Source organism: Paramisgurnus dabryanus, chromosome 14, assembly GCF_030506205.2.
Source record: "Paramisgurnus dabryanus chromosome 14, PD_genome_1.1, whole genome shotgun sequence".
NCBI classification, from domain to species: domain Eukaryota; kingdom Metazoa; phylum Chordata; class Actinopteri; order Cypriniformes; family Cobitidae; genus Paramisgurnus; species Paramisgurnus dabryanus.
In genome coordinates this window covers 7725168-7740381 of record NC_133350.1, presented here as the reverse complement: position 1 = coordinate 7740381, position 15214 = coordinate 7725168, and the positions used below count along the sequence as shown (strand labels likewise).

At 38.9% G+C, this 15214-nt stretch overlaps 1 protein-coding gene across 1 annotated transcript in view; it reads left to right on the top strand.

Annotated features, from left to right (window-relative positions):
* Positions 1-15214, top strand: part of pcdh17 (protocadherin 17) — a 90135-nt gene that overhangs the window by 30055 nt on the left and 44866 nt on the right. Inside the window, exons 3-4 of the mRNA XM_065241031.1 lie at positions 5243-5301; positions 5408-5580. Coding sequence (XP_065097103.1) covers positions 5243-5301; positions 5408-5580 — 232 coding nt within the window. The remainder of the gene's footprint in view (positions 1-5242; positions 5302-5407; positions 5581-15214) is intronic.

The following is a 15214-nucleotide window of genomic DNA, read 5'->3' as shown; positions in this document are numbered from 1 at the left end:
AGACAGACAGCAGATGGAGTTAGACAGACAGACAGACAGACGGAAATAGATAAGTAGATAGACAGACAGACATACAGAAATAGAAAGATAGGTAGACAGACAGACAGACAGACAGACAGATGTAGATGGATGGATGGATGGATGGATGGGTGGGTGGGTGGGTGGATGGATGGATGGATGGATGGATGGGTGGATCGATAGACAGACAGACAGACAGAGACAGACAGACAGACAGAGATAGATAGACAGACAGAGGAGATAGATAGACAGACAGAGGAGATAGATAGACAGACAGACCGACAGATGCCTTTAATGTAAAGGTAATAATATAAATGGACGGACAGATAGGAGGACGGACAAACAGACAGCACATTTAATGTAAAGATAACAATTAGATAGATGTAAAGGTACCAGAACAAAAACATGCCGATGGATGCGAGGACTTTGCTCTTCATTAAACGCCATCACAAAGCCTGCTGTCAATATTATTAGTTCCTTAATTGATGCATTACTGCAAATGATGCACCAGCACCCTCAATTAGAACTTGTGGTTTTAGCAGCTCAATAAAAATGAGCATGAGTTTAGTAACAGCAATAAGTAGGGTTGTTCATTGACTGTCTGCAAGCCTGTAGCATACAACCACTAAAATGGATTTAAAAACAGAAACTGTGATGAAAATCACTGTTTTTGTTGGGCACTTGATTCTGTAGACCTTGATGTCTCATTGAGGCCATGACTTAGAGTCATATAAATGGTGCTAATTGACAGGAGAGTATCTGATACTTATTTTAGTAATGGACTTTTTATTAGCTTTTAGTATTTATTTATAGCAGCCTAGTGCACAGCAACTGAGGTGAAGAGGCGCCATTGGCTGTTAACCTGCAAGATTGTGTTGAGCCGTTTGCTTGAATGATTTCAGATTTCTAAAGAAGTCAAAGCTGACGTGTCATCCAAAGAAGGATGATGGTTAAATTAAACATTGGGGAATAAGCAGCATCTTTTGATACAGGCTGCAGGGAGTCGTGTACTGTATGACCCAGTGCTGCCACCTCCAGCCGACACAGCCTGCGTAATCTCAGGAAACTCGTGAATCCAGATTTAGACTGGCACTATCTGCGCTCTCTGCCTCTCTCTCTCTCGCTCGCTCGCTCGCTTTCTATCAGACTTTCTCTCGAGGGGGAGTTTGCATACTGGCAGGATGTTGTAAAACACTTCCCCGGAAAGTGCTCTTATCAACCTTTTAAAAAGTAGACGTGCGGAGGTCGCATCCCTGTAGTAGTGCGCTGTGTTTTCTGTGGCTGCAAAGGGCGCTCTGATGCCACTGTCAAAATTAACCACCATCTTCCAGTCTCACACCTCTGCAAGTATGTTATAAATAGCTGGTGTCTTTTTAAACTGCTTATCTTTTATAGGAAAACACCACCATTTTTTATATTTTACTATGTTCTTACCTCAACTTAGATGAATTAATACATACCTATCTTTTTTCAATGTGTGCACATTTAGTCTTTGTACAGCGCTTCATGAATGTGTTAGCATTTAGCATAGCCCATTCATTCCTATGGCTCCCAACAAAAGTTTTATTTTGTGCCACCATACTTACTCGTGTAACTACTCATGTAAGAGTCTTTAAATAGGGAAAACATGGAAGTGTTTGGTGGCCTCCAAATTCATCCCTGTTTGGAGCCATAGGAATGAATGGGGCTACGCTAAATGCTAACACATTCACGAGGTGCTGTACAAAGATCAAAAGTGCACGCATTGAAAAAAGATAGATAAATTATGTGAAAAATACCAAGTTTTTTACACGTGAAACATGAACACGTTATATTGCGCACTGTAAACACAACCAGAACACAGAAAGATGGGACCTTTAAGACTTTCAACAATTATATCTTCAGCTGTACAGCATTCCAATCACTGTCTGTCTCTGGTTTGGTCTTTGATTCAGCTCTGGCATCTACGTTTTTCATCTGCGACAGAGGTTGAAAGATGCATGGCATTCGGAGATACAGAGTCTCAACAAAGGCACATAAAGGTCATGGGGGTACGGGAGGCCTACCTGACCTTCACACAATCCCGCAATTCGTCCCCGCTGCGAATGTGGCGTCTCGTTTCTTTATTTCGATTGTCAGTGACATCACTGCACCATTAAATATATCCTTTTGAAGTCCACCGGTGCGTTGAAGAAAAACATCATATCTCTTTCTAGCAAATAGACATTTCTCCACGGTTTAAGGTTTCAGACACAAATTGAAAATTGAAAGGATAAACACTGCTATCAAACTTTGATTATATACTGTAGCGTTTCGCTTTATCTAAAGACGGAGATCTGTTCGCCTGAAATTTTCTGGTCGCTTCTTTCAAATGCCTTTGAAACAACAGGTGCGATAATATATGCCGGGTACATGTGGTAATGTCAAGCATAAAAGCGCATGTTAGTAATAAAAAGCGTTTTTGCACTACATTACTCTACCATCAAGATGTCTGAGAGGTTTAATGATGGTGACGAGAGAGTGGATGTGGATGGGAGGGGTGGAAACGAAGTGAAGCGGTGCATTAGTCTTCCTTGCTCTTGTGTTTAGCCGTGTCAATATTGTCTGGACTACAGCTGAGCTCGTATTCTTTTTCCTTTCACTTCGTATCGACTCTGAGTAGGAGCGAAAACACGTTGTGGCAACATTGATGTAAAATTGAGTTGAGTAATTGAAACCCATAGGAGGGGGATCAGAGAAAGGCTATCGCTTTTTCCATTGTCACTGGCGATTGAGAAGCGACAGAAGTAAAAGAGAGATAGATATAATTTTGTAAGATTGAAAAACCGCTGAAGTTTACTCAATAAAGCGTTTCTTATTACTCAGCTCAGTCCTCGTTTGGCAGAACTGATTGGGAACCATTTGGACTTTTTTATCTACAATAACAGATAAGTGGTCTGGGGTGAAATGCACTTGCGTGCCGTGTGAGAGTAGGATTTCATGAAACCTGGCAAGAACAAGTCCAGGTCATATTTCACACAAAACAAAAAAAAAAAAAGAAATTCTGATTTACTACTATTTACAGTACTTTACTAATGCTGTTTATGTTAGCATTTGTCAGGACCATCAAGATGTTTAGCATTGTATGTGTGTGTGTAAGTATTAAAACATTGGTAATGTTTGTAGGTGAACCTTTATTTATATGACAAAAGCACACATCCTAAAATACTGTAAGTGTGTTTTGTGACAAGTCCAAAGACAAATCACATTGTTTTTGTTCATAACACTGCAAATTAGATTTATAATGTAACATTAAAAACACATTTTACCTTATGATGACCTTGCGTAGTGAAAGCTCCTCCTGAACTTAAAAATCTGTGGATTTTAAAACTGCTTGCGATGTGCAACTGTTAAATACTCTATATTTACTAATTTATAATCAACCTTATAACATTTATATATTACTTTATATCATGCTACAACCAGACTAAATATTCTAATTTTAATAAATAGAACGACGTCTTAAACAAACGTATTGAAAACTACTGGAGACTTGCCATTGGCTGTTGTATTTGAATAAATAATGAAGTGTGTCTAAGAAAGGATAAGGGGCTATTTTGGGGATGTTTTACTATAAATATAATAGTTTCATATTAATATGTGATGTTTTAATACGTTAATTTAATGCATTTTTTCTTATATCTATTTTAGCTCTTTCACCGCCATTGACGAGTTATCTCGTTAATCAAGAGAAAACGCTTCCCTGCTAATGACGAGTTTTTCCAGCTTTGCGCAAAACCGCAATTATCCACCAGATCAAAAGTCCTTCACAAAAATGTAATTAACTTTCTGCTTAAAATTTGGTGTTCTTGAGGAAACCTACCCATATTTGAGAGAACAAATCAAGGTAGGATGAAAACATTTTTTTTTTATGAAAGCAGAGGGTCTGTTCTTTCATTTGGTATATTGCATGTTTATATATTTAAAGAATAGCATTTTCTGGAAGGCATCAAACTTTTGTGAAAATCATGAAAAATGCTGGTGCTGGCTGGCAACTTAAAAAAAAACGCTGGCGGCGAAAGAGTTAAAAATGCAATTTCTTAAAATTATTGTCATAGAGAAAAGTAGCACTTTTCCTGAAGAGACCACAAAGCTCAAAGACAACCAGAAATAAGCAAACAAGGGACGCTATTTGTGTAAAGAGATACTTTTTTATGGTTGGCTGCACATTTTTGGAGGACAGTTGGAAAATCTGGGGGGCAATGCCCCCCCTAGCCCCCTGTAGACCAGGCCTTGACTTAGCCTTTGCTTTGTGTTTTGTCAAACACCCCTTAAACACCAAAATGACATAAACTGGTAGGGTTAGTGTAACATACAGTACATTAACAGTACATCTTGCTTGTGTTATAAATAGGTTTCGTTCTATTCAACTTAACCCATTTGTTAAAGGTGCAGTGTGTAATTTTTAGAAGGATCTCTTGACAGAAATGCAAAATAATATACAAAACTATATTATTAGGGGTGTGTAAAGACCTTTTTAAAATGAACCGTTGTGTTTTTATTACCTGAGAATGAGACGTTTTTATCTTCATACACAGAGGGTCCCCTTACGTGTCGCCATTTTGTCCTGCCATGTTTTTACAGAAGCCCTTAATGGACAAACTTTTTTTACGAAGTTGTCTCCATCAATTACATGTTTTTCCAGTGGTGGCTACCATAGCTTCTCTATGTGTTTCAAAAGCGAGGGGTGACTGGTGGACTGAGCCGTTGGTTGCAATTTGCAAACTCACCACTGAATGCCGCTAAAATTTACACACTGCACCTTTAACCTTTCTATTTATCTTAAACATTGAGTAAGAGATTGAAATCGATGTGAAATCAGGGATTGAAATCAAAATTTGACGCTCACAATTAGAGACCACAGACTGGGTCACATTTACATAAAATTATGTATGTGTGAGTGAACGCTAAACAAGTCTCGTTTTTTTATATACCCACACATTTCCTCCTCTTCCTTCCTTTTCCTGTTTCACTCTTATTTGTATCTAACAGGTCATTAAGTTCACAAATGTGCAATTAAGTGTTTTGGATGTTTAATTTGCATGTTTCCCTGACTAATTAAAAATGCACACATCTAAAGATTAAAGCCCCCCATCTTCTATTTTTGAATAATTAATCAATCTTTTTCACCAGGAGATTCTGTTGCACACCAGGACGCATTGCAGTGTCGTACAAGACGTAAACTGTCTTCCTTTTTCCTCCACAGACAGATAATTTTCCTGCTGAGTCCAATTACATGGGTAACAGGCAGCAGTTTGTTCAAAGGTAAGGCCTATTTGTTACTTTTATCAGCTGTGTTTGTCTCAGACTCGCATGTGGAAGTTTCGGTACACGATCCGTTTGAACGTTCTGTCTTGTTTTCTTCTCACAGCAGCTCCACGTTCAAAGATCCAGAGCGTGCCAGTCTCAGAGACAGCGGACATGGGGACAGCGATCAAGCGGACAGTGATCAGGACACTAATAAAGGCTCCTGCTGTGACATGTCGGCTAAGGAAGCGCTCAAGATGAAGGCCACTGGCCTGAAGCCACAACCGCTCGAGCAGGGTGAGTCCTTCAATGTTAAGATGCTTATTAAGAACTGAAGACCACATTGTTGGGAGGGACGCCTGCTCTCTTTCATTAGCACAGCGTTGTGCTACTCTACAGATTGTTTTGGTTTTACGTCTTTTCATGCACCTCTGCATGTCCCAGAATAAAGCTTTTAGTAGTTTGCAGGCCGAATCTCTAAACTATAGTGCAGTAATTTGGTCTGCATCTTATTTACTGTACTTTCACTTCATAATCCAGTTTAAACATGCCATAAATATGCTAAAGTAATGCTGCGTGTGAGTTCTTTAATTAAATTATTGTGCATATTTCAACACAAAAACGCCTCCATTCGAAGTAAATGAAATTTGGTATTATTAATAGAAATGATCTTTTTTTTCTAAATCTTTCTTAATTAGTTATTTTGAGAATGCCATTTACATGGCCAACGCTTTTGTCCAAAGCCTACGACCTTTCCCGTCTTCAACTTGTTTGCTGGCCTTGTCTTGATGTTATCGTATTTAAGAGCCGCTTTTTCGCTCTCATGCTTTCCTTCTGTCCTTTAGACTCTCTATTCTCCCCGTCCTCTTTCCCATCTCTCATTTTTCCTCTTTCGCTTTCTTGTATTCCAGGCACGTTCTCGGTTTATCAAAGCAGGCAGGCCCATTATGATTTTATAAGCCAAACCACTCTAGCTTTTCCATTTAGTGAGTGCTGGTTAGACGCTGGGAGCCGCTTTCTTAAAACTTTGATAATGGAACATGGAAAATGACTTATCATCCGGCGGCCCACGTTACATTCTCCACCTGATTAAATATGAATAATTATTCCGGGTCTCTGTTGGTAGGACAAATTACTCGTGACACGGGTGGAACAGTAACCTCGCGGATTAGAAAGACGTCCCACGACCCCTTTTTATTGCACTTGTTCACGAACAAAGCTTATGAGGATGGTTTTATTCAACTGCGCCCGTTGGGTCATGCCGAAGATTATCACACCGGCTGTGTCCCTCATATGGCAAAATAAAGAAAAAACAAACCAAAACAAGAGACGAAAGGAATAAATGGGCCACAGAAAGCAATACATCAAATATAATGGCACAATTAATCAATAGAACAGAGGGGAATCTACCGCTATCTGAGCCGAGGCAGCGAACGACTACGCCAAGCCTGTCTGCCTTGATTTGGCTTGCGTGTGCGGGTGTGTGTGTTGTCTTTTGGATTCACGAATACACTGAATGCACTGGCAAGAGAAATTGGCCAATTAAAGAGGCCCATATGCTTCATATTTTGAGAATGTAGTCATTTAATGGTGCATGGGAATGGTTGGAGAACGGCTGAAATTAGCCGGTTTAACGGTGTGACTCGCTTATACAAACACAAAGACAAGAGACACAGCTACGACGATCTCGTGTCCAACAAGCAATATAATGACCTGAGCAATGAACAATAAGATAAGTAAGTTCTGCATGTCTAATAGTTATTTGTATACAGTAAGTCGTACGCCATTATTCGAGGGCAATACTGATATTGCAACATGATCTCACAAAGTTCCATGGGAATATTTAGCAAATTTTTCCGTGGCACTCTTATGGATCTTCGCATTTTACCGTGGCCCTACCACAGCCTATCTTTTTCATGGCATTCTCACGGATTGGTTACTCAACTGCTTTTTCCTATTTTCAAACCATTGTCGAATGGTTTAGGGTTAGATTTGGTGTTTGCAATAGTATGTCACTTTAAGTATTGGTTTATACTATTTTTTCTGTTTTATTCTTTTATATTTTCTAAACTTTAAACAATTGTCGCCTGCTGTGGGGTTAGGATAAATCTAACCCTAAAACGAAGTGACAATGGTAAGAAAATACGACAAAACAGTTGAGTAACCAATCCGTGAGAATGCCACTGAAAAGAAAGTCCGTGGTAGTGCCACAGAAAAATGCGGAGATCCGTGAGAATGCCACGGAAAAATGAGCAAAAAATTCTGTGACTATCCTACGGAAATTCGTGAGATCAGGTTGGATTTTTAGATATCTTAAAATAAAATGTTGTACTCTATAATATGTACCGAGGATTTATTCTTCCAGGGTTAGCATTCAGCGCAACGATCAATGTAAAAATGATTTACACAGAAATTCATTGCATTTATTCAGTTGGCAGACTACTCAAGTTATACATTTTGTTACATCAGGTAATCGTAAAACCCTCTGCGCTGCTGTATCAGTTGAGCAACAGGAACACTGTGTCTCTTTTCGCTAATGTTTTGAGCCGACTGAAAATGGCTTTTATCCCTCACAGACTCTTTTTCATTTGCGTCGAATTAAATGCGCTGTCTAGTCTCTTTGGATTTATATATCGCTCCCATTTCTCTGTTTTCCATTCTCAATAAAGATCAATAGTTGTGCTACGAGACGGTTAACTGGGAACCGCTGTCTGTTTTGCCAATAACGCTACAGAGGGCTGGGCGGATCCTCACACACACAGGCGGATGACACATGGCAAGTCTCGGCCGGTGTAGCTGTCCCCTGTGACTTCTCGTAAGCTTTATCACTACCAACATGAGACTGTTTTCGCTACCAGCAACCTCTAAATCGGTGTTAAAAGGATTTGAGATGGATGCAATATGGCCGTAACGACAACATTGTAACGAAATAAATGTTAAGGATCGTGATGCATATGCAGCATGTTATAGCCGTGTCATGTTTGGTTGAGTGTTATTGCCGTTTAGTGCAGCAGGTTATGGTCAGTGGATATGAGCTTGTGTGTATGTTAGAAGTCACTTGGGTTTGATGCATTATTTAGGAAACAGGAAAGGTTTCCCCGACTTCAGTCTGTGTGCAATCCCTCACTTTCACTTCTTTACACTTTGTGCATTCAGAAGAAACATCTACAGTAAACTAGGTGGTACAGTAAACTTCTACAATAGGTACACGTCCATGCTCAGCACATTAACTAAATGTTGTACCAACCAACTGTTATTGCTGATGGGAGATTTTGTATTCATGAGGGCTGAATTAAAGATGGGAGTGAACAGAAAAACAGAACAAGATAGTCGATCGTAATCTCTTTCTTATCTCCATCTCTGTGTTTTGTTTTGATTCGCTTTCTTAGCACCACACGCGTACACTTACTCTCTTCCCTTCGGCACCGCAGTCTGGCTGGTTTCCGGGTTGTGAGGATTTTATGCAGTGTGTTTGTGCTCTCTCCTTGGGCTGTGTATTAAGTCATAATTCAGTCAAAAGAGAGAGAGACCAGGCCTTTACATAGAAATCAACAACAGAGGGTAGTAGAAGACAATACCCATCTCTCTCTCTCTCTCTCACCATCCACTCTAATTATGCTCAGCCTCAAGCACAACACATTCAGAGGCATCATAACCGCATAGACATATGCAGCATGAATAGAATCAACGTCCCTTATGGATCTACTTGCGTGTTTTTATCCCTGTAGAGCAAAGATGGTTTTATCTGCCATGTTCATCACGTTCTCTGTGCTTTGGATTGGATCAAAACCAAGCCGAAAAAACTAGCTCTGTTCCAAAACCCAGTTGTCGAGTTGCCCACCTAGACAGCCTATAAAAGCATCATATAAGTGCTGCCACTGGGAATGGCATTTTAAAAACGTACTGTACGCATAAACATCTTGACTTTTGATGTATCTAGTTCGGCCAAATTCTAGAACAGCATCACATAGATTCTCCGTAGACAATGCAATGCCAGATGGCATAGAGAAATGCCTATTTTTTAGTCGTTTGCATTGTTGGATATGTGTAATCAATTGTGAGGCGCTTCTATTGAACACTTTGCATGTTGTGCGCTATTCAGGGCCGCAGAGTATGAGATGTTTATTTTATAATAAGATGCTGATTTAAAGGGATAGTTCACCAAAGAATTACTCACCCCCATGTTGTTCTAAACTCGTTCATCTTCGGAACACAGTTTAAGATGTTTTAGATTTAGTCCGAGAGCTTGCTGACCCTTCATAAAAAAATCTAGTGAGAGTATACTGTCCATGTCCAGAAAGGTAATAAAAACATTATCAAAGTAGTCCATGTGACATCAGTGGGTCAGTTAGAATGTGTTGAAGCATTAAAAATAAATTTGGATACAAAAATAACAAAAAATTACGACTTTATTCAGCATTGTCTTCTCTTCCGGTTCGGTTGGAAAATGCGTGGATGAGACTAAAGTCACGTGACGCGGCTGACGTGTTATCCTCAGACATGTTTGTGAAGTTTTTTTTTCAAACTTACAGCGTGTGTCTCCCTCAGACTGTAAACGAAGCTCAGGCGCACACACACAAAAAAACTGGGGCGCACCAGATAACACGTCAGCCGCGTCACTGCAGTCACGTGACTTCAGTCTCGTGCATGGGCTTCACGACAGACGCGGAAGAGAAGACAATGCTGAATAAAGTCGTATTTTTAGTTTTGGACCAAAATGTTTTTTCGGTGCTTTAACACATTCTAACTGACCCACTGATGTCACATGGACTACTTTGATGAAGTTTTTATTACCTTTTTGGACATGGACAGTATACCGTACATAGATTTTCAATGAAGTGTCAACAAGCTCTCGGACTAAATATAAAACATCTTAAACTGTGTTTAGCAGATGAACAAAGGTCTTACGAGTTTGGAAAGACATGAGGTTTAGTCATTAATGACATTATTTTCATTTTTGGGTGAACTATCCCTTTAAATTTCACACTTTTTTCAATCTCCTTACTTTTTTCCGTCCCGTTTAGTGAGTGGACAATCGTGAAATTGATTCATTAGGCTCTCTAAACTGGGAGCTGTATGTTCATTAGGCAGAAAAGTATTTTTTTTTATTAATTGGTGATTAATCGACGTAAATTTGGCTGAATGTGTTCATCGGCAGCCCGCGCACGGTCCGATGCGCCAGTATGAGAACACGCGGCCCATTTTGCCTACCTGAGATAATCGTGCGCGTGTGTGCGTGAAAAGGTCCCGTTAGATTGCTGTGTAAGTGTTCCAGATGACCTAGCTTAATTGTGTTTGATTGGAGCGCGATAATCAAATTGTCTCACCTTTTTCCTCCCCATCATTCCTCCTCCTTTGTTCTACCGGAATGCCACGGATGCTTCGGATTATCCATCTGATTGAACAAAGGAAAGAAGTATAGACAGAGAGAATGAGAGCGCATTATAGCCAGTGGTTTGCAGTTTGGCTGGTTAGCGTGTCCATTTAGCCCCCGCTGTTAAATGCCGTGACTGCCATTACGGAGACAAAAAGCTGGTTTTTCATTGGCAGCTGTTAAAGGTTAGCCATGCGTTCTGACGAAATAAATGCATTGTATAATTAGCATTGCTTTACCCTGGATGTCTTGCCAAAGGCCAAATTTTAATTCAATAAAAAATGACTTTTGTGTTCCTGTATGTCACAGCTCATGATGTACAGTAGTAAAGGGCTTAGGTGCGTGCGTTTTTTATGTGACATTTACAGTAAGGTCACTTATTCATCCAGAAGCAGCACTGGTGTCAGTAATAGCAAGCTATGTGCTTCAAGGTTTTGTGAAATTAAACAGGTGTTGTCTTACGCAAATCACCCATTTTTAGCAAAACTAATCAAGATTCTCTTTAACCTACTTAGCTATTGGAACAAAGCACTGAATTTTGGTCCACACACAGACACAGACGTTGCGTGTTTTGATAAAACCAGAGAACAAGTGCTGATTAAATATTTGGATGAAAGTGTATGCCAAATGCGTAATTGCAAATTTGTCGCTCAAAACAGGACACCAGAACGTCAAACATCAGCCGAAAGATCTTATCAGACATATTGATTCAATTCCTGATTATACAACCTTTTGTTATGCTTCTATGCAAGTAACATGATTCATTCATCAATGCCCAATACCAGGCCTTTATAGATAAAGGAGGTGTTGCGAATTAAATGGCATTTGACTTGTTTAAGTGAACTGTTTACCCACAGTTACATCAGGTGGGAAAAAATGTGTGAAAGTTTCTGCGGATGTTAAGACTAAGGAAATATAGGAAACTAAAGAGGACTGATTTCGATTTCGTGATTATTTTTGTTTCACCTTCTGTTTTGTACAAACGATTTAACGAAAAGCAAAGGATTGCTGTGTGTAAACGCACCGGTATTCGTTAACTCCATGTTTGGTGTTTAATGAAGCGACTGCGATGGGGTTGCAGGTGAAAAAGCAAAAAGTAATGAATAGCACTCTACCAATAATATACCTAAAAGGAACGATACATCTTTTGTGTGCATTTCCCTCCTCGTGATCCCTAAACACATCTACTTCAAAGGAGTTAAATCAGTTAATTAATGCCATTCTAACTGATGCCCTTTTCCACTTGTTGCCTAGGTAACCTCTTCCTCCTGGTACTCCGACATTAGCAAAATCCATATTGACAGATTTGAATGTTTTTGCACAGTTTTTCTCCTAAAAAGGTCATTTCCTGTCATTCATTTTCATGCACGTATAATTCATACGTGTTAGACGATGGTTCAGGTTGTCGTGAAATGGCTTTTTGGTTTGTCAGGGCTATTCATCCAGACATTATATATAAGTGCTCTTGGCTTTTCTTCTTAGTTTCTTTCCATAATACGCTTCCTTTCTTAATTTTGACATCTGTTTTTATTCTCTTTTTTCTTCAATGAAACTAGAAGTGTGTACACTGCAAAAAATTATTTTGAAGAAAAAAAATTCTTAGTATTTTTGTCTTGTTTTCAGTAAAAATATAAAAAATTCTTAAATTAAGATGCTTTTTCTTGATGAGTAAAACGACCCAAGAAAATAAGTCTAGTTTTTAGACCAGAATATCAAATTTAAGTGATTTTGTGCGTAAAACAAGCAAACATCGTTTTGCTCATCAAGAAAAAGCATCTTAATTTAAGAAATTTTAGATATTTTTACCAAAGACAAGACAAAAATACAATTTTTTTCTCTTGAAAATATTTTTTTGCAGTGTAATAAATTAATGCTTTTTTTAAAGACAGCAGGTTGTTTTTGTGAGATTTTTGTTTTTTTGTAGAGCCACAGCATATACACACGCAAATGAAGGAGAAATTATTTACCCTGATTTGGGGACAAATTTGTGGATTCTAGATCTCTAATCTTAACGTTTAACAATGAAGCACCCTTAAAATCAAGCATCTTTCTCATCCTTTCTTGTTTTGATTGGTTGGTAGGAATGTTGTTGAAAAGGCAACAAGGATCCAGGAACATGTCCTACTTGGCGAAATAAGGGTAAGCGTGTATAAAGACAGATTTACATGTTAAGATGAGCTTTCCCCTCCATAAATCAGTTCTGTATAAAATTTCATTTCTACTGAAAGTGCTGCGTGCACAACTAACTTCATAATCTCCAAAATTTATCTTACTGAAGTTTATATTGAAGAAACTCTTGAACTAGGGATTTTTGCAGGAATAGACTCCGATAGTGTCATCAAAGCAGACTGCCAACAAGAATAATCGCTATCATTGTCTTTCTTAAAAGTGATTCAAATATGCATTAATATCACATAAATCTTACCGTTTCGGACGGCAGTGCATTTTTCTTGTTTGACAACTTTTGTATCTCTTTTTCATATTTTCAGCTGTCACCCCAAATCTTATTTAGCCGTACGATTTCAGATTTGTCCTCTATCATTTCTGACAATAACAAGCGTGTCACGCTAATGTTGTTGATTTGCAGATGAATGCAGCTAACAACATAAAGGAATCGAAGGGTCAGCAAAACTCTTGTGATTTATTTTGTTCGTTTTTGATACTGTCGGCAAGACTGCCGTGAATCATCTATCAAAATTGCTGAATAGTTAATCAGTTTGTTACTTTCTTGCTTGTAAATTCAATTTGTGCAAATTAGAATTTGATCGAAACATAGATCAAAACTCATCATCTGTTGTCCCGAATCATGTTTGAAAAGGCATTGGTGTGGGAGATGGCTTAAATATAGCTTAGATACACACACACCCAGCCGTAAAGGCAAAGGCCAGGCCATCCCAGATATATAGCTTGTGACTGCATGGGCATGAAAGCGGCTGACCTGTCGGCTCCCATGGGGAAGAGCAGCTTTTCCCTCATAACGATTACAAATCACCAGCAATGCAATTACCAAGGGCTCAGCATTGCCTCTCGCGACTTAAACAATGGTAGCCAGACTCGGAGAGCATTGTTCAATAGCAAAATAAAGCCGAAGATTGGTTACTCGCTCAAACGCAATAAGAATTCATGTCCATTCACTTATATGGAGCTTGTGGGGCCACAGGAGGTTTATTTTTGTTAGGGGCCATCAAAGTGATATGCATGCTATTGAATGAAGCTCATGAATCCAAATTATAATTTTGTGGCTATTCATGCCTAGAGGCCATCTATATGTAGTGTACTCCCAAACATTGACACAATGAACTTTTAACAAATACATACTGTAAGTGGTAAAGGGATAGTTCACCCAAAAATCATACTTACCCTCAGTCTTGGGGAAAGTTTCTTTTAAAAGTAAAGCATTACAATATTAAGTTACTCCCAAAAAAGTAACTAATTGCATTACTTTTCGTGGAATGTAATGCTTATGTTACTTTTTAGTTACTTTTGCGTTACTTTTTCTTGGCTATTCCCACACAGGCATGTACGCATAGAGTGCATAATGTGACTATGTTTAGTTTAATTCAGTAAATTTTTTATCAAATAAATTAAACTGAAAAGTAACTTGCATTACTTTTTTAAAAAAGTAACTCAAATATTAATGTGTACATTTAAAAAGATCCAATTTTGAGACTGTCCTATCGTCAGCCTGTGAGATCGTCGATACACGATAGTATTGGGGGCGTGGCAGTAGTTTACTTATTTATTTATTTGTTCATAAATACTAATAATATGACAAGTCACTTGATTGGTGGACAAAAAAGAAGCAAGGGCAACACTGTCATGATCGCATCCTTCCTTAAACTGATGCCTTTAATCCATCCGCGTCATTAACTCTTTCACCGCCAGCGTTTTTAAAAAAAGTTGCCAGCCAGCGCCAGCGTTTTTCATGATTTTCACCAAAGTTTAATGCCTTCCAGAAAATGTTCTTCTTTAAATATATAAACATACAATATACCAAATGAAAGAACAGACCCTCTGCTTTCAAACAAAAAAAACCGTTTCATCCTACCTTTAGTGGTTCTTTTGCAATCAGCTTTTAAATATGGGTAGGTTTTTGCAAAAACACCATATTTTGAGCAAAAAGCAGAGATAATTCAATTTTTATGACGGACTTTTGATAGAGATCAGATGCAGAGCGATCTTTAAAACAGACACGGACATGCAGCAGCTTGCCATAGGGCAATACTTCCGGTTTTAAAAAGTTGCGGAAGGGCGCCACCTGGTGGAAAATAGTGGTATTGCGGAAAGATGGAAAATCTCGTCATTGGCGGGGAAGCGTTTTCTCTTAATTGACGAGATATCTCGTCAATGGCGGGGAAAGAGTTAAGTCTAAAATGTCCTGCATTCCAGGGAGTGGGAACAACCAAATTGCTGGTTTTAACCCTCTGCGCACCTAACAACCTCTCTAGTACAAGGAAATGTCAGAGCCGTGCGTATTATAAGTTCAGGTGCAGGGAGGAGTCCATCTGCGTCCGAGCAAGAGTCCAAGACGCGTGCATTGAGTCCACGTGTGTGCGA